The following is a 24,506-nucleotide window of genomic DNA, read 5'->3' on the forward strand; positions in this document are numbered from 1 at the left end:
AAAATGGAGTAACAACACTACTTATCTCTTGGGGTTGTGAGATTTAACTGTTACCATGTACCTGGCCCGTTATTACCTTACATATAATACTTCATTTGACTCTCAAAATTCCAGTGGAAGGAGACGGAGCGGATATGAGTTTAATTTTACATACGGGAATCAGAGGTCAGGACGCATGGCTAATAAGTGGCAATGGCACTGCATGCTTCTCTATCTGCAACACTTCCAAAACTAACCCTAATTTGCCTCTTGGGTCCATCCTATTCCATCCTTTGTCTAAGGATGCTGCCGTTTTCCTAGGGATGACATGCTTCTACTTACCGAAGCTGGGACTGTAGCTTTCCGGCTTTGTTTATGAAATCCTCCCAAACTGGATAGCTCCCCTACAACAAAACAAAGCCATATGTCAGTAAGCCACGCTGTGATAGACATCTGATGAAGACATTGACAGCACACTCAATTCCAATTATACAGGAAACACTCTGTATATGCTCTCTTCCTTGGCAGTCTACGACATGTTGCCCAGATTACTGTACATACAAGTGTACTGGCTCAGAAATGGGTTGTGAATGTGCTCAGTCCCTGTGATCCTGTAAATACTACAGATACCAAGTGGAACAAGTTTGGCAGAATCTAAGCCATACATGGATGTATCACTTTTTTTGAGTCAACAGATGGGTGGCTCCAAATTCAAGATATGTAGACCATGTACAATGCTTGGTGTCAGTCTATTTATCTCTTGTAAAAATAAAATACAGTGTGTGTGTGTGAAAAAAAAAAAAAAAAAAAAGATATGTAGACCATTTAAGGCTCTACCCTGAACCACCTGATCATGGCTCTGGCTGTTCTCACCCTTATCCCAGAAGGCAGGGAGCGGGGAACCAGAGTGACTGGGGCTCCTCTCTGGGACAGGAGACTATTGGGAAGCATTATTAGACTAGCAGAATCTCACGGTTGGGAAGTTACCTAAATACAGCTGCTCAGCTGATGGCTTGAGCCCAGCACCTACATACAACATGGTTACAGGTGGTTCCCCAGCGCATTGCAGCTGACAGGGAACTCATCACCCTCCAAGGCAGCCTACCTACATCAGCCACCCTGTCGTTTAGGTCCACGCAGCCCTAGTTCTAACCTTCTAGGGATCCACAGAGTTAAGACCAATCCTGCTTCCACACACATCTTTTCAAAGGACGGAGGATAAGCAGCACATTCATCCACGGCTTTCCTTCTTTCAGCTCCCGGATGGAATTCTGTGTCTACACGGGCCCCTGCCTCACATCCCCACAGCATCTTGGGGACACTCCATCACATGTCTCTACTTTTCTTCTAAGTATGGCGCTCAGACACGAACTCAAAACTGCAGGTGCAATTCTGATGGGGGCAAACTAGAGGGGAGCGGTTACAGCTGCAGGCTAGAATGTGAATGTTACGAACCTTGACAAGGTAAAAATAACGTATGACACCTCTTGATTTTGTCATTAAGGAGAGGGGATGGAGAAACTATAATGAAGTTAATCATCTCATCTTTTATTATAGAAGCCCCATCAAAATATAGTCTAAAACTGAAACTGACCTAAAACAATGATTTCACCTTCCTAATGCTTTTAATAATCTTTTTCTCTTATGCTTAGGAGCACAGTTTCTCTACCTTGCCACTACTGACATTTTGAGCCAGATAATTCTTTCTTTCTTTCTTTTGCTGGGGTGGGGGGCGGGGGAGGGGTTCCTGTACATTGCAGGGTGTTTAGCAGGATCCCTGACCTCTATTCACCAGATGTCAGGAACATTAACAGATGCCACTGGATGTGACAAAATGTCTCCAGACACTGCCAGATGTCTCCTACAGGGCAAAATCACCCCCAGTTAAGAACCACTGCCTTAGAGGAATGTCTGAGAAACTGATTTCTTCTAGAGAAGAAACAGTTATCTGAAGTTCAGCAATTTCTTCAGTATTACTTCACTTCAGTCTCAATTCTTCTGTTAAATGAAAGTAAAAGTAAATATATTTTTATTTTGAAAATATCTTGCATAGAACATGTTAATAAAAGTGCCCATTTATACATTTCTCGAGCTATCAAGTCTGTCTGAAAATGTGCACAGAGACATCTGGAAAACCGTCTACCAAATATTATAATGGAATATTTCTGGGAGCTAAGATTTGGACCAATGTGTTGTTTTCTTGTTTGTACTTTCCTCCATGGCCATAGTTTTGTTTCGTTTTTTTAAATAAGGGTCATGTATCATTTTTATAAAAACAATGAAGTCATTACATTAAAACAATTTAAGATCAAATTAGCATTTCTGGCAACAACAGCACCATGAATTTACAATCCACCCAAACCCTAAAGTCTGTTTCATGCATGCTGCTAGATCACAACCATCAACTCTGCATTTGGGCATTTGGGACCTGCTTGACCCAACTGCAGGTGCTGGATTTATTCCTTCAAGCGGCGATGTGCTCCCAATGGGACACTGAGCTGCACCAGGCCAGGGATTCTGTCTGACTGGCTCCTGGCAGAAGTCCTTTGGCAGCTACATCTGAGCTACTGACACCAACACCCATGCACAGGTCCTGTCATCATCTGCTAAACCACTTAGCCTCCATCCCATCTTTGTGCCCCAGGGGGTCTGTTCAACCCAAAAGCATAACTTTATTTGTGTTGAATGAAAGCTTGTGAGGGCTCAGGCTACCTTTCCAGGCCCATCAAGACACTGTGGGGAATCCCAAGTATAGCACCTAATATATTTGCCATTTTCTTATCAAGTCCAGGTATGAACACGCCTTCTACATCTACATCCAAGTAATTAAGGGTAAAGGCTGAGATCAGAGTCCTCTGGCTGGTCACTAGAGATCTCTGTCCAGATGGAAATCAGTTAAGCATCCTTAAGAGCACGAGAGTACAACTAACCAATTACAGCCTCATCTAGCCATCCCTTCTCTTTCTGGTCCACAAGACAGTATGAGAAGCTTTATGAAAAGCCTGAGGATGTTCAGAGACACGGACCATCAACTTCTAGCCAAAGGAACCACCATCACTCATCTGCACACAGGACACGGGAGCCAGGTCCTCCTCTCCCCAGCAGCAGCCACTCCCACCCACGGAACCCCTGGAGAAGGTCACTGAGATGATCCATAATATTTCTTAAGAAAAAGGTGAGGGGCTCCCCTGGTGGCTCAGTGGTTAAGAATCCGCCTGCCAATGCAGGGGACACGGGTTCGAGCCCTGGTCCGGGAAGATCCCACATGCCTCGGAGCAACTAAGCCCGTGCGCCACAACTACTGAGCCTGCGCTCTAGAGCCCCCGAGCCACAACTACTGAGCCCAAGTGCCACAACTACTGAAGCCTGCGTGCCCAGAGCCCGCGCTCCACAACAAGAGAAGCCACCGCAATGAGAAGCCCGCACACCGCAACGAAGAATAGCCCCCCGCTTGCTGTAACTAGAGAAAGCCCGCGTGCAGCAACAAAAACCCAATGCAGCCAAAAATAAATTAATTAATTAATTAAATTAAAAAAGAAAAAGGTGAGGCACACTGAAAACACGCCAGAATGGCAAAAGGCCTGCGCAGGGAGCCCCAAATCCTGAGTTCTAGCCACGGCCCTGGCAGTAAATTATGGGGGGTAAGTCACTTGACCTCTCAGGCCAGTTTCTTAATAATGATCAACAAAAAAAAATGCATAATTCCATCACTGTTATTGAACACTGACATCACGGAACACCAAAAGAATGTTGGGAAGGAATAAGGAACACAAACTCCAGGGGCCCATCTCCTGGCGAGAATCCTAGCTCTCCCGTCTGCCATGGGACATCGGGCAGGTCCTCCGACCTCTGCCTGGGTAAGTCACCACTGCCCAGGGTTGGTGTGAGGAAGAAATGAAGTCAGACATCTAAAGGGCTCAGAGCAGTGCCAGGCACTCAGTAAGTGTTCAATAACCTTTGACAGGATTGATCCAAGCGTCTGCAGGCTCCCAGGAATCTCCTTCGGGATGCTGGGAGAGATGTTTAAAACTCTCAAGGTCAGATGGTCCACCCAGGCTGGGATCCCTCATTCTTACTCCTAAGTACAGTTCGGACTGTGCATCTCACTATGAGTTCACCATAGTTAAAGCAGACACAGAGCAAGGCAGTGGGACACACAGTGTCAATGTCTCTGCTGTTCCCAAGTACATGGCAGGTGGAGTACTTAAACCGCAGATGAATGTGCCTGAAAACAGCTGCTCAAACCACTTTAAAAACTACTTATCTGCCCCCACTGGGAGCCTCATTCCAGTCTTTACCAAATTAGCAACAAAAGGAGGGTCCCCGCTCCAGTTAGGGGGTACAGCACCCAGCTCTCCGCCTACGAACACCCACTCAGCCAGAAGAAGGCTGCCAACCGCAGCTCTCTCCCCACTTGATGATATTTGACAGTCTCTCAAAGAGTGTCAGGCCCACCTGTTTTAGGCAATATATAATTTAATGGATTCTTTAAAAAAAAAAAAAAAGAACTTCTAAGAACAGAAGACAAAAACCTCCTTGTTGAGAAATTTTTTTTAAGTGTATAAATGTTATTAAAATTTAAAGGCAAGGTGATGTTGGGTTGTTTCAGATTTTTTTTTTTAAAGTTTCTTTCAAGGAAAAACAAAAAGTTTCTACCCACCTGAAAGTTTTACTACAAAAATTCAAAAGCTTGGAGGAAGTGAGGAAGGAGGGAGAAGGCACTCGTAGGAAGATAAAAAGGTAATTGAGAGAAAAAGCGCTGGGTTGTTCTAGACGACAAGGCTGGGTAAAGGGGAGCAGACTCAAATTTCAGAAGAAATTTGCCAGTCGAGACACTGTGTGCGCTGAGAACCCTTTTAGAAAGCAAGTCAATGTGGTCCTTAATTTTCTAATCTGCACCGCCCACCAAGAAGTCCCAGAAAGCTGTCTCCTGAGGCTGTGTGTCTGGCGGGCGCTATTCACCATGCATCCCCAGAGCTATGAGAAAGCCTCAACACAGACCCCACTGCGGAGTTCACCCGAGAACACGGAAAGGTTTCACAGCTTTCCAGACATACCAAAGTCAACGAAAATAAGACTCCCACTGAGCGCCTGGGCTCTGCCAAGTGCAAAGTCACAGGTGAAGGGAAACAGGCTCTCCTCCCTCTGGAACCCCCTGAATTTCTTTGGAGAGGGGGGCAGGGAGGTTGTGAAGCCCTGGCAGTTTGTTGAGAATAGAACTCAGATCACACAGGGTTCTGGGAGAATGGAAGAGTTCCCCGTCAAAGCTGGTGTGTTTACAAGCACGTGGAGGACTCTGCATCAAGCTGCCTGACCGTCTCCACTTCCCTACAGGGAGAGAGATGGGGCTTCCCCGAAGACGGGCTCTAACTCTGCAGCCACCAGACGGGGCGCCCACCACACAGCCCCCCCTGAAGGCTGTTCTCTCTTCTAACCTCCAGGGGGATTCAGCAATCTGGAAAACTCCTACTCAGCCGTCACCACCCAGCTCAAATGTCACCTTTTGCAGAGTATCCTGGGACCCACCTGCTTCCCTCATATCATGCAGTTAGCCATCTCTGAGCCTGAGTCTCCCCCGCTGAACTGTGGGCTCGAGGACAGAAAAATGGAGGGAGGAAGGAAAAGCATTTCCGGTAAGAGGAACAAAGACAGGGAAGCAGAAACAGCACAAGTGGGCTCCTCCAAGGGACACTGGAGTGGCACATTTATGCTGGGAGAAGCAGGAGATGGAAGGACGGACAAGGTGACCATGGGCGGCCATCCAGGGCAAGATCCAGGGTTGAACTACAAATGGGGCCTTCATCCAGATGGCGAGTGACATAAATCCCAAACCAGCATGGTGACAAGAGAACCTGGCTACCGCATCACATACCTGACGGCAGCCTGGTCCCTTGGGAAGTGGGCAGGAGAATGAAGTTATTCTCTTACTTCTGAGGGAGAAAGACCACCGGATCTCCGTCGACTCCCCAAGAGTGTGGTGGCCACCTAAGCAAATATGCAAGTGGGCTGCCCTGCCTAGCCTCCAGGTTGAGCTCCAAGAACACCCCCGAGTTCCTGTCCTCTCCTCTGCTTTCCCCACAGCCAGACGGCTGGGCAGGCCACTTGCCTAACCCGAGTACAGGGCTCAGCCAGTGGTCATGCTGACTTGGGGCTCTGTTTTGCTTTGCTTTGTTTTGTATTAAACAGAGGCCTGGGATGGCATCCCACACACAGCACAGAAGAATAAACTGTGTGTAACTCATCAGCCCGGCTGGTTAACGATGCCCTATAAATAATGCAGCAACTGCCTCTCCCAGCCCCGCCCGCTGTGACAGCAGAACCTCAGGGGACAGCTGAGGGAATTAGACACCAGTGCTGCCACTCGGGGATCAGAGAGGAGCCGGGAGCCTTGGTTAGAGAAGGGACCGTTTGAGAGGAGCCAGAGACTGGAGGGGACTCTCACGAGGAGGTAGAATTCGGCTCAGCTGAGAATGAAACAGGGACCAGCGCGGACAGGCTACAGGGAGTCGGGTTCCAGCTCAAAAGTTCCAGACAGAGGCTGGCTCACCAGTGGTTATGGCTGATGAGAATCCAAGTCTTGGATATACGACTGGACAGGTCATCTCCCAAGCCCTTCTCTTCACCTTGACAAGCATCACTGTCACCACCATCATCATTAAGCATCACCATGTTCTAAACAGTTGCTAGATGCCCGATACATACATCAGCGTTTCTCCAATGTTAACTTTCATATCCATCACCTGGGGATCTTGCAGAAACGCAGGTCCTGATTCCCTTGGTCTGAGATGGGGCCTGTGTGTTGCCTGTTTGATCTGAGTAATGCCGAGGCTGCTGGTCCACAGACCACACTCGGAGGAGCACAGCTTGATACACACACTTACTACGTGTTCACGAAAACCCAGTGAGGCAGGTGCTGCTAATTATCTCACAGCTGAAGAAACCAAGGACCAGGAAGGTTGCGTCCTAGTGGTCTAGGCTGAAACTTGATCCTAAATCTGCCCGACTTTGTGGCCCAAGCACTGCCCTGATTCTGCGACGTGCAAGCAGCAAGATGCACAGACCCAGCCTCCCGGCCCAGTCCCAGGGCTGCAGAAAGCCGCTCAGTAGGCAGGCTGGGTCCTGCTTTATATTGGGTTCAGTAGGAGCCCAGACAAAGTAAAGTGGAGAGCAAGGGCTCCAAACACATAAACCCCGATTACAACCGCAAAGGCGCCGGACAAGCTGTAATGTCGACCTAGGAATGGTCAAGATTCTCAACCATGTGAAAAAGAAAACACAAAACAAAGAAAAGCTCTTTGTGCAAAAAACGTCTGATAGAAATGCACGGGAAATGTTCAGTCACCATCATTAGCGGTGTGATTATGGATAATTCTGTTAAGTCTTCAGGTTTCCTGTGGATACCAGAACTGATCTGCTTCTACCAGGAGGTCGGACAGCCTGTTTGGAGCATCTCTATAGGCTGCTGCCACCAGCCCTGCCACCGGGTCCCTCCCCAGGGTGAGTGTGAGGAACGCAGTCCACATCATCCCTCTCCTTCTTCTAGGGTCACCCCTTAGTGACCTCAGGCTTCAGGGAAACGAAAAGCAAAGCTTCAAGAGGAAGTTTCTGACCAAACCAGGAGTGCCTCTGGACTCCATGCTTCTTGAAGCACAAGGCAGTAATCTGCAGCTTCCAGAAGTGGGTGCCTGTCACAGCTCTGTCCCCAAAGCCATCTTTCCCCACCCCAACTTACAAGATGAAGGGCTCCCAAGATCCTCTGATGAAAGGCGCTAAGTAAGCCCATCCATCATAAAAACCATTCCTGGGCTTTTATTTTCTGATTGGGGCTTGCCTAATCCACTAATTACCCGTGTCCATCAAGTGGATGGCAGCCACTCGGATAATCAGTGGTTGCCTCCTTGCACGCCCACCCTCACCCACCTACTCAAGCTCACCAGCAATAAATATGCCTGTGAAAAGGACCTTACGGCTCTGTGCACACTTCGTGGGCACTGCCACCTTCCACTAAACAGATTTCCCCTTTCACTGAACTCCACAAGCCCCAAATCCCAGCCGGGCTATTAGGAATGACATCCAGGTGGGTACCACACAAAAGGGCTGTGTTTGTTACTTCTATAGTCACTGCCCTTTTTTAGTGTCTTTCCACTGAATGTCCTTCTCTTTGCCTGGATAGAGGGCCCTGATGGGCAGTCTAATCCAGTGTCTAAAAGGATCAGTGTGGTCTAGTGGGTGGAGTCAGGCTGCCCAACTTCAGATCTCCCCACTGGGGACCTAAGTGACTCAGTTATCCATTGCCGCTCTGTCTTCATCTCTAAACGATACCCACGGTAGTTCCCACCTCAAAGGATGGTAACGAGAGTAAGTGAAAGAATACGAGGGCAGATAAAGATGACTAGCACTTAGAACTCCAGAAATGCCAGCAACTGCTATTTTAATGAGTCAACATACAAGGCCAGCCACCCTGACTCGGACATTTAATGAGCACCTACTATGCACAGGTACCGGGTGGGGATTAAAACAGGCCAGAGTGTTGAGGAATGCTGCTGTGTAAGCCACCAATACCAAAGCCTTCGGAGGGCACCACACTCCAGATATAAAGCACTGGAAGGTGGGGTTGGTGCAAATTTCTGGAGGGGGGTGATTCCTCACCGAGGCCTTAAAGGACAAAAGGGAATTTTCTGGGTCAAGAGGAAGGAAAGAAAGAAGGACAGGAGGAAGCATTCCCTGCAGAAGAAAGAGAATTAGCAAAGGATAGGAAGTATAGAAGGCTATGCTACATTCAGACATGAGAGTCATTTTGTTCCCCTGGAACACATCCCAGGAGGGTGTGATCTGGGGGGCGGGGACGGGGTGGGAAGAGCAGGGAGATCCTTCCTACTCACCTCATGAGCTGCAGAGGAGGCTCTTGGTGGCTCAGGGTGGCCCAAGAGCCACCCCCACTTCTACTTACTCATGGTACACTCCCCGCACGACCTCCCAGAGACTCACCACTGGGGAATGTCTGCTAAAACTGCAGATGCCTGAGCCCCGCCCCAGATCTGCACAATCAGAATCTCTGGAGGTGGGGCCCAGGGGTCTGCATTTAACACATTCCCCAGGGGACACTCATGCTCTGATGGCTAAAATCACATACAGATTTGAGAATTATCGCTCTAGATAAGATGCCACATCCCTCTGAAGTCTTGGATGCTGTGGCCTCAGCAATTTCTCTGTCCTGATGTTCAGACCTTGCTCCTTCAGAAGTAATCGCTGGTGATAAGCACTTGTACATGGGAATGTGAACTGATACACATTTTCTGAAAGGCATTTGGCAATGGGTTTCAAGAGCCATGAAAGTATGTACCTTTGACCCAGGATAAATCCTTCTGGGGAAACCACCAGTGTAAATCAATGTGTAGCTACAAGGATATATTCACTGGAGTGCTGCTTATAATTAGTGAAAAACTGGACACAGCCTAATCACAAATCAGTATGTAACTGGCTCCCACCTCAGGGCCTTTGCACATGTTCTTCCCTTGTCTGGAACATTCATTATTTCTCTAATATCCACATACTTGATAAGCTGTTGCTCAAATTTCAAATGCTTCTCTGTGAGGCCTTCCCTATTTAAAAACTGCCACACTGGGCCTGCTTTATTTTTTCCCATTGCACATATCCTTCTAAAATATAACACAATTGACTTATTCAGTCTGTCTGTCCCAGACCCCCACCCCTTCTCCACTAGAATATAAGTTCCAAGAGGGCAGAGATCTACGTCCATTTTATTTACTGCTGTATCCTCAGCACTTAACACAGAACCTGGCACATGGCAGGTCCTCAAATATGTTGTCAACTAAATGAATTAACTACAAACAAACAAAACAATGGACCACCACACAGCCATTAAAACTGACCTGGCTTCTAATTACACGCACAGAAAGCACAAGTGAAAAGCTAAGTGGAAAAAGAAACTTCTGGCAGGGCACAGGCCGCAAGAGCCTTCATCTAAAACATGTGTCCATAACCCACTTTGTAATCAAGTGGTTATGGGTGACTTTTATTTTTTACTCACCTGAGGTTTTAGTTTTCCTTTCATTAACTTTCTATTACTTGCATAATCTTGGAGAAGTAATCCCTCATGAAATGCTCTCAAAACATTTGCTAATGCTTTATGCTAAATGTAGAGGAAAGCTCTCTCCTTGGTGATTTAATTAGGGTGTCCCTAATTAAGGCCAGCACAACATCAAAGAGGCCAGGTTCCAGGGGACCCTTGCTTCAGGTCTACTCCTGGTTGCAAGATGACCCCCGTCCCCCAGCAGCAGCTCAGAGCCTCCCAGTGCCCAGATGCCAAGGGCCTGGCCATCAGCTAGCTACTCCTGGCCCTGCTCCCCGCTACTTGCTTCCTATTGGGGTGCTTCATCCAATTATCCAGGCCCCAGATCACATCCTGCTGGAGAGCTGGCTTTGAAGGTTCAGTAAACAATCACTTCAAAACAAAGAGGGACCATTAAACCAAACTCAAAGACTTCCTTAATGGCCTCCTGCTCAGCTGCCGGAGCTGCCGGCCGGGCTGGGGCAAGCCGGGCCTCAGAAGCGAAACTGAGGTCTCCCTGTGAACTAATCTCGAAGCCTTTCCATCCAGCCTCCTACTACACACAGCCCCCTTTCCTGAGGTGCAGTCCTGTAGGTTGCAGAGCCATTACTGGGGCGACCCTGACAGAGGGGGTTTCTCCAGCAAAACAAACATGTGTCATGTGGTTGTCACCTCGGACAACTGTGTCAGTCCCTTGGGAACCACACCCCGCCTGCCCCCCACATACTTTCCTCTGCTGACTAATCAGCGGCCCCTGGCTGAGTCCACCGCCCAACAACTTCATGTCGCTGGCCGGTCCAACTCCTCTTGAAATAAAGGGAGGCCTCCTGAGCCTCCTGAGCCTCCTGAAGCAGCTCAGAGGACAGCCTAGATTTTTCTTGCTTTTTCTGGTTCATCCTGAGTCCTAAAGCTATAGGTAGAATAATCTTCAAAGCAATTGATAACATACACCCATTATGGAATCTGAAAAGGAAATCCTAAAATGCTGTGAGACACAGCTCAGCACTGTGGATTAAGGGCACAGACTCTGGAGCCAGACTACCTGGGCTCAACTCCCAGTTGTACCTCTCGATAGTTGTAAGATGGGGGCAAATGGCTTAACCGTTCTGCGCCTCAGTTTCCCCATCTGTAAAATGGGAATTATAGCAGTAAGTCCCTCACTGATAGATGGACTAGTATTGAATAACTACGTCATTGGGTTGTTGGGAGGATTAAGAGTCTTTGTAAAGCACTAGAATAGTGCCTGGTTGTACCATAAAAATGCTTGTTAAATAAGTAAAATAAAACTCAGGTCTCAGTTTGGGGGTCACCTGTATCAAAAGCCTCCCCCTGATTCTGTCCTCCTACTCCAAATGAGAATCAGAGGGCTTCCCCAGGCCCCCCTCAAAATCTTGTGCTGACATCTCTCATGGCACAGATCACACTGATTTCTAGTTACTTGTCTGTTCCTCCTCTAGACTAAACAATTTTCGGGCAAGGTCATAGGTGTATCTCTAACCCCCAGCAGTGCCTGGCACAGAGCAGTCATCATATTTGTTGAATATGTGTACTGTGTTCTCTCAAATTATTTACACGCTGAAAGCTGAAAAGCATTTCACTCTTGTCTTTATTGCATTATCAAAGCGAAGATATAGGTTTCTTATATTTTCTGAAACATCTGAGTGCCGCTGTCAGCAGGGTACTCTGCTGGAAATTACTAGGGTGGCTCAGATAGATACATAAGAGAGTTTTATTCAGCATTCATTTTGTGCTAAGCCCTTTACATATATTTTCTCTTTTAATCCTCCACAACTTTAATAGGAGAGTATTACTCTACCCATTTTAAAGGTAAGAAAATTAAGTCTCAAGGAACAAGAGTAACTTGCCCAGAGTAATAGAGCTAGGAAGTGGCAGAGCCAGGCTTCAAAGCCCAAGGGCAACCACTTAAGGTAGAAGGTAATAAGTACTAGGTAGAATCAACATGAACTTGGAAAAATGCCCAAGGGCATCTGACCTGGTAGGCAGAGGAGGGTACAGAAATGAGGTAACTTTCTGGTGAGGCCTTGAAGGATGAGAAAGATTTCAATAATGCCAAAAACGGCAGAGAAGCTCTTCCAAGCAGGACAAACAGCAAGAATGAGTAGCACAGGATGTGTTCAAAGAAGCCAGGGAATCCAGGCTGGGAGACACTGGGCACAGAGCAGGCCACTCTGCTGGGCCAAGTCACAGGTGGCCCATATTCAGCAAGTAGGCAGGTAGGAAGAACCCAAATATGGCCAAGTCTTGGGAAGGGACAGAAGCCAGTACAAAGCTGCTGCTAAAAGGCAGACTAGAGGCAAATGAGGCACTTCTCCTGGTAGTCACTCCAGAAAAAGAAGGGGTGACTCAAACAAGGTGAACAGAAAAAGATGGCCCTTATGAAGCAACTCAGTCTCCCCATACACTGGTGTAAACATCTCTACAAGGTTTTTTTTTTTTACGCATTAAATTAAAGGCCCTGAGGACCTCAGCCAGGTACCCAGCCCTTCCCTGCCTTTATATACAGACAGAGGGTTTGCAAATAGAGAAATGCCAATAGGCCCTGCTGAGCCAGATGAGGTTATAATGAACTCAGCAGTGATTTACTTAGCAAGAAAAAAAAAACTCAACTTCTCCATTTCCTGCAACTTCACTGCAAGCTCTAAATACAGCTCAGTAAAGGGTGGGGTCATGTTTGCCCTAAGAAGTGGTGGAGATAATTACTGATTTCAAAACTTCAGAATACTTCATTCCCAAATCTGCAAGACAGAAGAACAACAGCAGCTAACATGTGAGTGCGTGTATGCCAGGCACTGTGCGAAACCCTTTACAAGTACCATCTCATTTCAGAATCCCCCCAACAACCCTATAAGATGGGTACTTTATGAGACCCATTTTACAGAAAAGGAAAATGAGGCTCAGAGAGATGAAGAAATTTGCCCACAGGATTTAAAACCAGACCTCTCTGACTCCAAGCTCAGCAGTAGCTCCAAAATTTCTACAGGAGGGGTTTAGGGGCAGTGATGTGGCCAGGAGGAAATAGAATGTGGGCAGGAAGCTGTGTGGCCGAGCAAGCACACTGTTTTTACTTAGGTGGTATGTTATAGATCTGCACTGTCCAATATGGTAGCCACTAGTCACATATGACTATTTAAACTTAAACAAATTACAAGCAAATAAAATTTAAAAATCAGTTCCTCGGTTGCACTAGCCGCACTTCAAGCGCTCAAAAGTCACATGTGGCTAGTGGCTAATGTATCTGACAATTTCCATGACTGTAGAAAATCATGTTGGACAGGACTATTACAGATCAACTAAAAACAGCCAAGGATTCTAAAGGTGCTTTTTCTGTTGTTATTTTCCAATTTGTTCACTTCAATGTTGTTTCACTATAAATTTATTCTTATTTTTATTAACTGTAGTAAATACACATAAAATTTACCATCCTGAAGCCCAGCAGCGTTAAGCATATTCTCATTGCTGTGTGACCATGTAAAGATGCTTTTACTCAGACTTAGGCAAGATCGAGAAAACACGTTGAGGGTGCTTAAACTGTGTATAGCTGGGGGTGCTTTTAAAAATCCTAATGTCCAGGATGTACTCCAGAAGCACTGAATCAGACCCTCTGAGGAATAGGGTCCAGGAATCAGTGTCTTATGGCTCCCAGGGAATCCAACGCGCTCATCCCTGTGACCATGCCCATTCTACCAAAATGGGCACACCTGCCCAGAACTGCCTCTTCCTCCTCCAGCCAGACCCACTCCTCCGGGACCCTGGAGACCCCTGTCTGTGGGAGGTGGCAGGGAAGGGAGGCCCAGGCAAAAGCTGCCGTCCACCAAACCCATCATCCACCTCCAAGATTCGGGAGGCGCTGGTGCTAATACTTTCACTGCTGTCCAAATTCTTCGAGGGGAAGAAAGCAAATAAAAAGACACACAGCTCAAAAGGCACCCCATTGATTTTTTTTTCCACCCACTTAAACTAGACAGGAAAAGAAAAACCACTTAGAAACTATGACCAAGGTCGTATATGCCAAGAAATCAGCACAGACAGGAGGTTTTTTGGCAATTCCATCAACTTCCCCAAACACAGTCTTGCAATGGCTCGATCGACTCAACCCAACTCGAGGGTGACCGGGAAATAATTAAATACGGAAAGCCCTTTTACAAGAGTGTTCCAGGGCTGGACACAAAATGAGTTCAAGGCAAGGAGTTCTCTTTGAGGAGTCACTGAACTCCGGGTGAACTTATTTAATTCATATAATTAGGGGGACAGATGGGCATAGTCACCCAACCTTAGGGACCAATGGGCTCCCCAGATATACAAAGGCAGCCCTCTGGCCAGTCACGGAGAAGACTGCAGGTGCTTTGTATGGGGACAAGGACAGAAGCCAAGGATGGAGGTGACTTTCCTCTCTGCGCACCCAGGGGAAGGAGAGGAGAGGGGAAAGGCAGGTTGTCTGTCAGAGAAGATTGGTAAGTGGGAGAAGGAAGGAAGCCACAATATGTCGATACATCACAAATTAAACCATTTCCACGAAAGTGACAGCCAGATGGGAGCTGCACACCACCCCCACCCCCAGAGTTCTCCCAGCATCTCAGCTCAGGCTCACACCTCCAGGCTGCAGGCACAGAGATGTGACCTTGATTCCTTCCTTGGGCCTCCTGCAAGACTCAGGCAAGTGAAATGCTGTGGAAATAAATCCACAGCCCCCTCTCTACCTTAGGCATGCTCTAAAGAGCTCCAGCTTTAAGGTCAAATAAACCAAGGTCTGAATGCCAGCCCACCTCACCACGGCATTAAGCGAATTACCGACTCTCTTCAAGCCTCAGTGTTCTCATCTGTAAAGTGGGGATGATGGTGAGGATGACGGGAAATCCTGGCACACAGTAGATTCTCACCGAGTCCCTTGCTGCCCCCTCTTCACTACATGCAATGATTACAGAGCACCTACCACGGACCAGGTGGCACCAAGAGCATCTTAAATTGGGAAGCGGCAGACGACACAGCCCCATACCAAGGTCTTCCCTAGGCTAAGAGGGGGCGGGAAATTAATAATGCATGGGCTGCTCTGGAATCAACACCGGGTGGATTTTGGTTTTGCTTTTGGAGGGGGGTTGTATATGCATATGTGTATATGTGTGTGTGTGTGTGTGTGTGTGTGTCACGGGCGCACACACGTACACGTGCGTGACACACACTCAAATGCAACCTTCTGCAGTCTCCAGCTCATTCGAGGGAGAACCTTGGCAGTCAAATACAATGGGCTTCCTCAATGCTCATCCAATTAATTTATTCCATTTGTCTCTCTGGTTTGCTACTTAATAAGGCCCAATCGGCAGTGCAATCTGCAAATCTGAGTTAAACGGCTTCAGGCATCAGTCAGTTCCATTTCAGGAGTCCCAAATGCATATTGTCTGCTGTCCTAGGCAGCTGAATCTGTCCTTTGGCTTTTGTTTGGTTCAGGGAGAGGTATTTCTTTGTTTTTGCAAAGGTGTGGGTTTTGCAAAGGTGTGGGTTTTAGGGGAAAGTGTCCTGAAGGCAGTTCCAAGAAGTAATGGCAAACTCAAAATGATCTCATTTTTCCATACCCGATCTGAACATCTAAATGGTCTTGCTACAGAAGGAATCTGGCCAGCTCTCGACCGTCCCTAGGAAGATGGAAAAAGCCTAGATGAAAATTACAGATAAAGCACCTAATGGATCAATAGTTTCAACCTTTTCACCCTCCAAGCGTTTTAACAACCTCAAGTGAGCTGGCCAAATTGACAGACATTGTTTTAACTTTTTCCTTTTCCCTCCCTCAAGAGGCAAAAGAGTTCGAAGGCCAACAGGTCAGCAGCAGAGTGTGGGTGGGACATACTTGTACTAAAAAATTGTTCACTGTTTCTCTGAAATTCAAATTTAACTGGGAATCCTGTATCTTGGCTTGCTGATACCAAGCTCGGTGCTTGCAATGTCACTGAGTTCACGTTACTCTCATAAAGAACTAAGTGATAGCTGAACCGGGCAAAATTCAAACTCAGCCTACCTTCCATGCAAACCGTGACTAGGAATGACCTTCTCTCTCCATCTGGGGCATTACCAACTAGGATCTCAGAACGTAAACGTTCACAGCATCAAACAACAAGTTCTAAACAATTTGGTTAAATATGACGTACAAGGGATTTTCCCCACAGAGACACTCAAGCCAAGACCAAAAAAAATGACTTCTTTCCAAACCTCGACAACAAGATTTGCACCTAAAAGCCCCCAAAGATTGATCTACAGAGAATAGGCCCTAAATCTCTGAACAGGCACCATTCTGGGCAGTTCCCTGCTGCTGGTTTTATGACATCTTCACTTCTCCTTCTTCTCCCACAGGCCTAAACTGAGGAAGCTGTAAAAGCCTGGACAAACACAGCCATTTGCTAAGAGAAAAGGCAACATGGGGCCCATCTGTACTTTACAAGGGCTTTGCTTGTCTACCTTTGTGTGTCACCGTTTACAGAGCAGCCCGCCTCCCTCAGAGCACCTGGCCACTGGCGGAGGCCATGGCTGGGTTTTCACTATCTTCCTAGAGAAAACCCCTTTTTTTTTTTTTTTTGAAAAGTCAAAAGGAAGGCCTGCAGGGGCTGACCGATGCCCCTCCCCAGGCTGGACTACCAGCCCTTCCTTCATGGCCGCCATATTGAATTGAACTGGACAAGCAACTCTCCAAGGGCAGCCCTTGTGGATCTTTGGCTCCTCATAGCCCAGCAAAAGGCCTTCCACACAGCAGGCCCTCAATAAACACCGAGGAAGTGAACCTCTTGTCTGACAGGAACCCCAAAGCCAAAGCAAAACAGTAGAGGTGAAAAAAAAACCCTGAAATCATTATCCAGTGCTGGATCCACTGCCCACATTCTTGATCTTGTGATAAGTAAGGAAAAATATCATGACATGTCTTTGAACCACAAAAGATTTCCATGGAATTCAAGAAGTCCCTTCAGCAGGTCTAATTTTAGGCAGAACTTAGGAGAGAGGATACTGGTGGCAAACAGAGGTGGGGGGCAGTGGAGGAAAATTGAACAAGGCCCCTATTCTGCGCGGCACAGGTGCTGGTAACAGGACACCCCTGCCTAAAGTGAGACGTGGGGTGGAGAATTCAAGGTGTGCTTGGGTATTTTTTTCACCCCCAGTCACATTATACAACCCCGAACACACTCTCCAACCTAGTACAAAGTTCTCCCTGCACCAGGCCCAATGCAGCTCCTGACATGCCGATTCTTGAGCAACAAGGCTGAGGAAAATATTTGATTTTAGCGTCCAACTGTTTTTTTTTAAACTAAGTTAGTTATTAAAAGAAGACAGACATCTACAGGCTGAGCTACCCTCAAGTTTGGCCAGGGTCTTCTGGTCTTAAAAGCTCTCCAAACATCACTGAATTCTACATGCTGGTTCAATTACTTAACTAAAAAAATTTAAAAGTACAAATATCAAATCAGCATGTTGTACACCTGAAACTAATGTTATATATTAATTACAGCTCAAGTTTTAAAAAAGAAAAAGTAATGGCACAAATCTGCTGTTTGAAGCATTAGCCTGTCTTTCCCAGGACTTGGAGAGAAATTCCAAAAAGATTCCAGGATCTCCTTAATGCAGTCAACAGTGCTTAAACATCAGAAGTCAGTCATCTGGGCTTCCACAGTCACTTCCAAGCTACTGTCCCCTAAACAAACTGGCGATGGGCCCTTGCCTCCAGCCACATGAATCCCTAGTCTCCCCTTCCCTTTGGGACCAGCTCACTCCAGACAACCTGATTTATGTGGATGGCGGAAGGGCAGCCAGTAAGCGATTTTGCACACCACCATTCATTAGTGACCACCAGAGTAGGATGGAAGAAAGGAAAAAACCACAGGGTTTCCCCTCATCAAGGAATCAATAAGTTATTTAACAGCTGCTGCAGGATCCCAATGGAAGAAAAGTGAGGGTTTCTTTCTTCACTGCATCCGACCCCCTGAAAAGGATAAAACACACACCCTGACAGCCCAGGACTTAGCCAGATGAAAGATCATTAGAAGAATGCAGAAAGAATCCTCTCCAGCTTTTCCATGTCTTGAGGTTCTTTGGTTTGGGAAGATGGATGGTGCTAGGCCTTGAAATTACTCCATTTTTTGCTTTTTTTTTTTTTTTCTTCAAAGAGGAAATTGACTCCCTTCCTGTGCTGCTGTACATTTTGGAGAATCAAATGCTACTTTAAAAAAAAAAAAACATTTTCCTTACCCTTTCTCCCCCACCCCCAACAACACTTCTGAGCAAATAATCTAAAAATGTTCTCAAGATGGCATTCCAAATGGGTTTCCAACATTTCCATGTGTCCTTCATAGCAAACAGAAAGGGAACCAAAGGCGTCATAAACCTATCATGGGAGTTCAAGGAAGTGAAAAGGAGGATAAGCAGGTCCTTAGAAAGACAGCCCATTTCAGATATTAAAAACTGACTTTTGTTGCTGGCAACTCCATGCATAAGCATACTATACACTGCTTATCCTATATGCCCAAATTTTAAAATTCCCTTTTAAAATGTCACTGCCATCTACTCCACGAAGAAGCCTTTTAAAAAGAAAACTCCATGAAAACACTGTCTTAGGCATAAACAATCTTGGAAATTAGACACCCCCCCCATCTCTTTTTCCTTCTTATCTCTCTATTCCCCAAAAGTCTGAAATTCTGCAGACCCCAAGGCATGTTTTCATCTTCCACTCCACTTCGCTTTAAAAATCTTTGACTGCCAAAACAAAATAAACCTTTAAAATAAATGTCTTCCCAACAGGATGTTGAACAAACCCAACTCAATTCAAAGGGAAAGAACTCAGGAACCACAAACTATAGATCCAGCACTAAAAGGGCATTAAATAAGTATTTTTAACTGGAATCTTGGGGAGGGAGAAGCATGCCACCTTAGCACCCACAAATGCCTCACGCAGAAAGTGCTGCAGGACAGTCCCGGGATGGCAGGTAGCAAGCATTAGGGCCTACCTTCAAGTGAGTTACTTTCTGAAGGGCTTTGGGTTCAAACCTGTAAATTGGAAGAACTGAGCCTAGATTCTGGATTAAGGAACAAAGAGCGAGGAAAAAACTCCAGATGTGAACACTCTGGGACTGCAGTGGGCCGATGGGTTAGGTCACTGGGTTCTTGTTTCTACAGAGGGACCGGAAACATCCATTTCTCCCCTCCAAAAAAACACAAGCAGCTCTCCCAACCCATCTCGAATTCTTCCCCTGGTGATCAGAACACACGTGTGCCTCAAACCAAATCCTGTTTGATTATAAGGCCTATAGAATTTCAGTTAACAAGAAATACCCCAGAGTCTACAGAGGGAACACCAAGCTTTGTCTCAAAAGAGCACTTCAATTATTCAATGTGGATTGGGGGCAAAGGAATGAAAGGGCTGTCTTTGAACAGGGAATAATCCATCTAATTCCAAGGGGTTGGATTAGAGGCATTCCTGGGCAAGCAGGGTCCCGCTGCAGATAAGGCTACACGAATGTCAATTTCTGACAAAAGGCACAGGCTCTGTATAAGGATTTCAAAATGGAAAAGACCAGGACGGAGGCACCTTGGAAAAAGTTCACCCCGGGTGAGGTGGCAGTTGGTTCTAAGAGGGGGAAACAGGCCATGACAGCTGAGCATTCCTTCCCAAAGTCCATCTCCGAGGCCGAACCCTCTCCAAACCTTACACTTCAACAGACAAAAGCTCCTGCAGGCGCCGAGGCAGCGGCTGAAGAGGGGCTGTCCACACCCACTCGCTGCACAGCTTTCCAAACCTGCCCACTCGTTTTGGAAGCCGAGCTTTCAATTAAACACCACCTCCCCGGATCCGTTGAGGCAAACTGGGGCTGGGCTACAGCCAAAGAGAAGCTCCCTAAATACACATGAAAAAAAATCCCCCCACCGCCCCCAATTCCCACCTCCAGCCAGCTCGCTCGTATACATTTCCTTTGGATTAGTAACACAGGGCCCTGGTCTATCTCTGTGCACAGAAAATCCACATCCAAAAGATCAGGTTCTCCCCAGTCCCACCCTTGCAGGAAAATGCCAGGGTGTTGTTCCCCGCCCCCATCACACACACGGGCGCCCGCGCGCGGGCGGACACACACACAGAGTCTCCACAATCCTTCCAAGAAAAAACCTGGTGTCTGTTTGTGTTGGGTGGCTAGGGGATACAGTTGTTTAAGGTGCCCCAGTCTGGACCTCAGGCTGGGAGCCTCAGCCAGGGGAAGTGGGGTCCCCGCAAAACTGCTCTGGGAACTTCTGCTCCGCGCCCCGGGGGAGGGCCGAGGGGAGGCACGCACGCCTTCGCCAGCTTTGGAAGAGCCTAATTAATACCTAATTTGCTCAGATCTCCCCCAGGTGGACCTGAAAGCCAACAAGGGAGAGGGAGGTCCCTCCCAGTCTCTCGGGCCGGGGAGCTCCTTCCCACGGCTGGGAAGAGCCCCCGCCTTGTACCCCAGGGAATCAGGTGTCCGCCCAGGCATCCAGCCTCCGCGGGTCGCGGACACTCCGTCCAGCGACAGACAATGGAAAACTTGGAGCCGGGGCCCTGGGCCCCCAGGGAAACGAGATGGTGCCGTCCCCTGGGACAATGAGCGGGGAGAGGTCAGGAGGCATCATATACCCCCAGAAAAGCCGCCTGCCCGGTGACCCAGCAGAGCCCGGAGCGGCGCCCCGGTGAGCAGGTGACACCTGGGCCGGAGCGCTGCCGCAGGTGGCCGGAGGCCACGGCGCAGGCAAGGGCCGAGCGGCTGGCCCAGGGCGGAGGCGAAGCCCCGCGGCGAGGTCAGTGCGCGGCGGCCACCGCCGCAGCCGCGCCCCCAGCGTCCTACCTTCATGTCGCTGATGATGGTCTGGAAGAGGCCTCCGAGCGCGCTGCATTCCTTCTCAATCACAGCCTCCATTTTCCCGGCGTCGTCAGGGACAGGACACACACTCGGGGCTGCCTGGACTGTGCGCGGGGCCGAGGATTGCTCACCCCGGGAGGAATTTCAGCCTCCGAGCGACCCGCCGCCGACTCGCAGCCTCTTCTCCAAAGAGGACGAAATGCCCGAGAATCGACTGTTCTCTGCCCAAAATAAGAACAATAATTTAAAAAGCCAAACCGCTCTGTAGGGCGCCTACATGCAGCGCTCAGCTCCTGGCCTTAAAAATGCCCGGAGAAGACTGACAATCAGGCCACCACTGGTGCCGACGACAGAAACAGCAAAGCCCATCTTGAAGCAGAGAAAACCACCCGCTGACCTAGGGCCAGCGCCATTTAAAAACGCAAGATTTTCTAATTTAATAAATGCCTTTGAAATTAAACAAACAAACAAAAAAAATCGCCCAACAGCAGCGAGTCTGCTCGCGGAGCCCGGGTCTGTTGCTCACAGCCGCGGCCGCCGCCTCCTTTTCAGTCCTGCGCGCCCGGCCCCGGCGCTCGCTCCTGCTCGGCTCCCGGGGACGTTCGCGGAGGCGCACGCGCGCTCGCGGCTGTGCGTCCGCCGCGGAGGCGCGGGGACGCCGCGCGCCCGGGCCTGTGCGTCCGCCGCACGCGGGCGGGGCTGGAAGCGCGTGCCCGCGAGGCGCGTGGGGCGCCGGCTGCAGAGAGGAGTAGGCAGGCAGGCGGGCGGTGGGGGGAGGATTCAACCCCCGCGCGAGCCTCCTCCGCGAGCACCCCCCACCTCGGCCGCGGGTCGCTGAGCCGAGAGGGCGTGTCCGCACGCGGCTAGGCGAGTGCCCACCCCACAATGGCTGCGAGCGCCCAGCGCGAAGGGTGCAGCCGCCGACCCCCGGGACTCGCACGGTGGCACGCTTAGCGCAGTACCTCGCAACTAGGGAGCGCTCGGTAGGGCGGGAAAACTGCCGCTGCTGCCGCTACTACTGCAGGCTTCTGAGAAGAGGCCCGTTCTCTGATGTCAGGACTGCAGCGCCGAGTCACGATTGCAAACAGCCAAATATGTAATTAAGGAGAGTTCGGCGACGTATCCCGCAGCGGGATGCCGAGTTCAATAAAGTTGCAGGATGCTGGGAAAGTGGATTGATTTTGCCATTGCAAAATAAATGGCATTAGAGCTTCCGTGTACTGTTCATCAGTTTATGGAGATTGCTGACTGCCCGTGACTTTGGACGGTTGTTTTTCAGGCGCGCTGAGGGCATCGGGTGGTGGTGTCACTACAGAGAGCCCTGTTGGGAGGTTTAACCTGAAAATAGCACAAATGGGCCCAGGTTGATTTGGGGGCTGGTAGTTTATTTTCCCAGCTCCACCGCCTAACTGCACAGCCGGACCTCTCTCATTTAGATCAACATCAAATAGGCAAGGAGGAAGGGAATCAAATGAGCAGCTTTTTAAAGACCTTAAAACATAAGCCCCCAACTCTGGGCTGTTCCCTTGACCAGGTTCTGTGCTAGTGTCTCCTTATTCTGATGAGACTTGGAGGAGTGAGACCCAGTTCTCAAGAATTTTCCAGCCACTGGCTGCCTGGAACTAATCCAAATCCACCAGATAAAGTACAACAAGCTGGTCCTGGTTTTACTTCTTGCTGGTAGACCACAAGAAGTGCTAATCTTCTCCCAAAGCTCATTGCGCTTATGTCCCAGACCCATCTTGAAACAACTTCCCAAACACAGGGTGCAGACGACTTAGCTTCACAGCATGTGGTTTTAGAACAAAAGAAAAAGCTTAGGTATTTAGGTGTCTGCAACCCAATAAATCCCTGGTACTCTGCTACCACCCCCAAATCCAATGCAATCTAGAGCTGTTAAAGCAAGTACAGACCAAGGAGGTATAGTGTACACTGTGATGCTGGCTTACTTTGTATGACCCTTTAAAAAGGACATTGAAAAACCAGCACCTGTTTGGGGACCAGCTGACCCTTTGAAGCACAAAGCAGGACAAAGGGAAATAGCTGGGGGTAGTAAGAAAAGAAACCATGTGCAACATGCTGTAGAGACTTGTATCAGACTCCGTAATAGGAAAAGGTCTGGTTTTGAAAACTGCATGAACCAAAGAGATGCATGGAGCTAAATATCACAGCTGTGGAAGATAATTTTCCCCTGGGCCACTCTGCCTTACTCTTAACCACAGCCCACCTCTCCATCCCTCTCCTCCAAATCATGAAGAGTTTTACTTCTGGAATTAACTGTTCTCTTGGGCAACGCTGCTGGTCATTTGGATGCATAAGTCTCATCTTCACCTTGCCAGTAACAGTGCTTGACACATAGTTTGCTCTTAATCATTATCATTATTATGATTTTAATACTCTCGGTATTATAGTGATCAGGATCACTGCTTGTAGAGCCAAATGGCCTGGGTTCAAACCCCAGTTTAAAACCCACTAACGGTATGGCCCATACTAAGTGGGCCTCAGTTTCTTCATCTGTAAATGGGGATAAAGATAGCATCTACCTCATAGGGTTGTTTTGAGTTTTCCCTGCACTAATATACATAAAGCACTTATACCAGTTCCTGGCCTATGGTAAAAAGCACTCAATAAATCTCATCAACAGAAATAGATTCATTGCAGCACGATTCACAATAGCCAAGATGTGGGAACAACCTAAATATCCATGGCAGATGAATGGATAAAGAAAATGTGGTCTATACATACAATGATATATTAGCCTTAAAAAAGAAGGAAATCCTGTGGTATAGAACAACATGGATGAATCTTGAGGACATTATGCTAAGTGAAATGAGCCAGTCACAGGACAAATACTGCACGATTCCACTTATATGAAGTATTTAAAATAGTCAAGCTCACAGAATCAGAGAGAGTAGAATGGTGGTCGCCAGGAGCTGGCGGTGAGGGGATAGGGGAATTTCTAATTAGTGGTCATGAAGTCTTAATTACACAAGATGAACAAGTTCTAGAGATCTGCTGTACAACATTGTGCTTATAATTAACAATGCCATATTGCATACTTTAAAATTTGTCAAGAGGGTAGGTCAAATGTTGTGCTCTTATCACAATGAAATAAAATTTTTAAAAGATGTAGGGACCAGGTCAAGGTTCATTCCAGCCCTGGTCCTACAGCGCATGACGCAAGCCTATAATTTTGGCATGCTGTCCCACTGACATTGCTAAGGGCCTACTGTATACAGTCTAGGTGTTTTACCTGTATTATATCTAATCCTCCCCACAGCCTTGAGAAGGAGGTTGTCTTCCCAGCCTTCATTTTACTGTTGGAAAGTGACAGGCAGAACTCTAACTCTGGTTTTCTGACTCCCACGCCTGAGGTGTCCCTTCTACCCAATCTCCAACCCTCCTGGGATAGGGGCCCCATGCCCTAGCCCAAGGATGTTGTGTCCTGCTTTCCTGCCACATGCCTGCGTTTAGATGCCCCAAACCCCCAACCCTAGCAATGCTTGCCAAAGCTCACCTCTCTTGCCTCCTTATTCTTTGGCTTTACACTGGCCTCGGGCCTGAGAGGCAGGCCCTTCTCCTTCATGAGTAAGTGA

The 24,506-nt window shown here is 48.0% G+C and overlaps 1 protein-coding gene across 14 annotated transcripts in view; it reads right to left on the bottom strand.

Annotated features, from left to right (window-relative positions):
* Window positions 1–21,890, bottom strand: part of MTSS1 (MTSS I-BAR domain containing 1) — a 164,237-nt gene extending 142,347 nt beyond the window's left edge. For 4 of the 14 annotated variants that reach the window (XM_068526277.1, XM_068526269.1, XM_068526275.1 and 1 more), the window contains exons 1-2: window positions 20,896–21,528; window positions 322–383 (exon numbers count right to left, since the gene is read on the bottom strand). In XM_068526277.1, coding sequence (XP_068382378.1) covers window positions 322–383; window positions 20,896–20,967 — 134 coding nt within the window. In that variant the 5' untranslated portion in view covers window positions 20,968–21,528. Of the gene's footprint in view, window positions 1–321; window positions 384–20,895; window positions 21,535–21,872 lie in introns of those variants that run through there. The other 10 variants (XM_068526272.1, XM_068526267.1, XM_068526274.1 and 7 more) reach the window with 6 other exon arrangements.
* Window positions 21,891–24,506: the final 2,616 nt, after the last annotated feature.

This window comes from Eschrichtius robustus, chromosome 17, assembly GCF_028021215.1.
Source record: "Eschrichtius robustus isolate mEscRob2 chromosome 17, mEscRob2.pri, whole genome shotgun sequence".
Taxonomy (NCBI): domain Eukaryota; kingdom Metazoa; phylum Chordata; class Mammalia; order Artiodactyla; family Eschrichtiidae; genus Eschrichtius; species Eschrichtius robustus.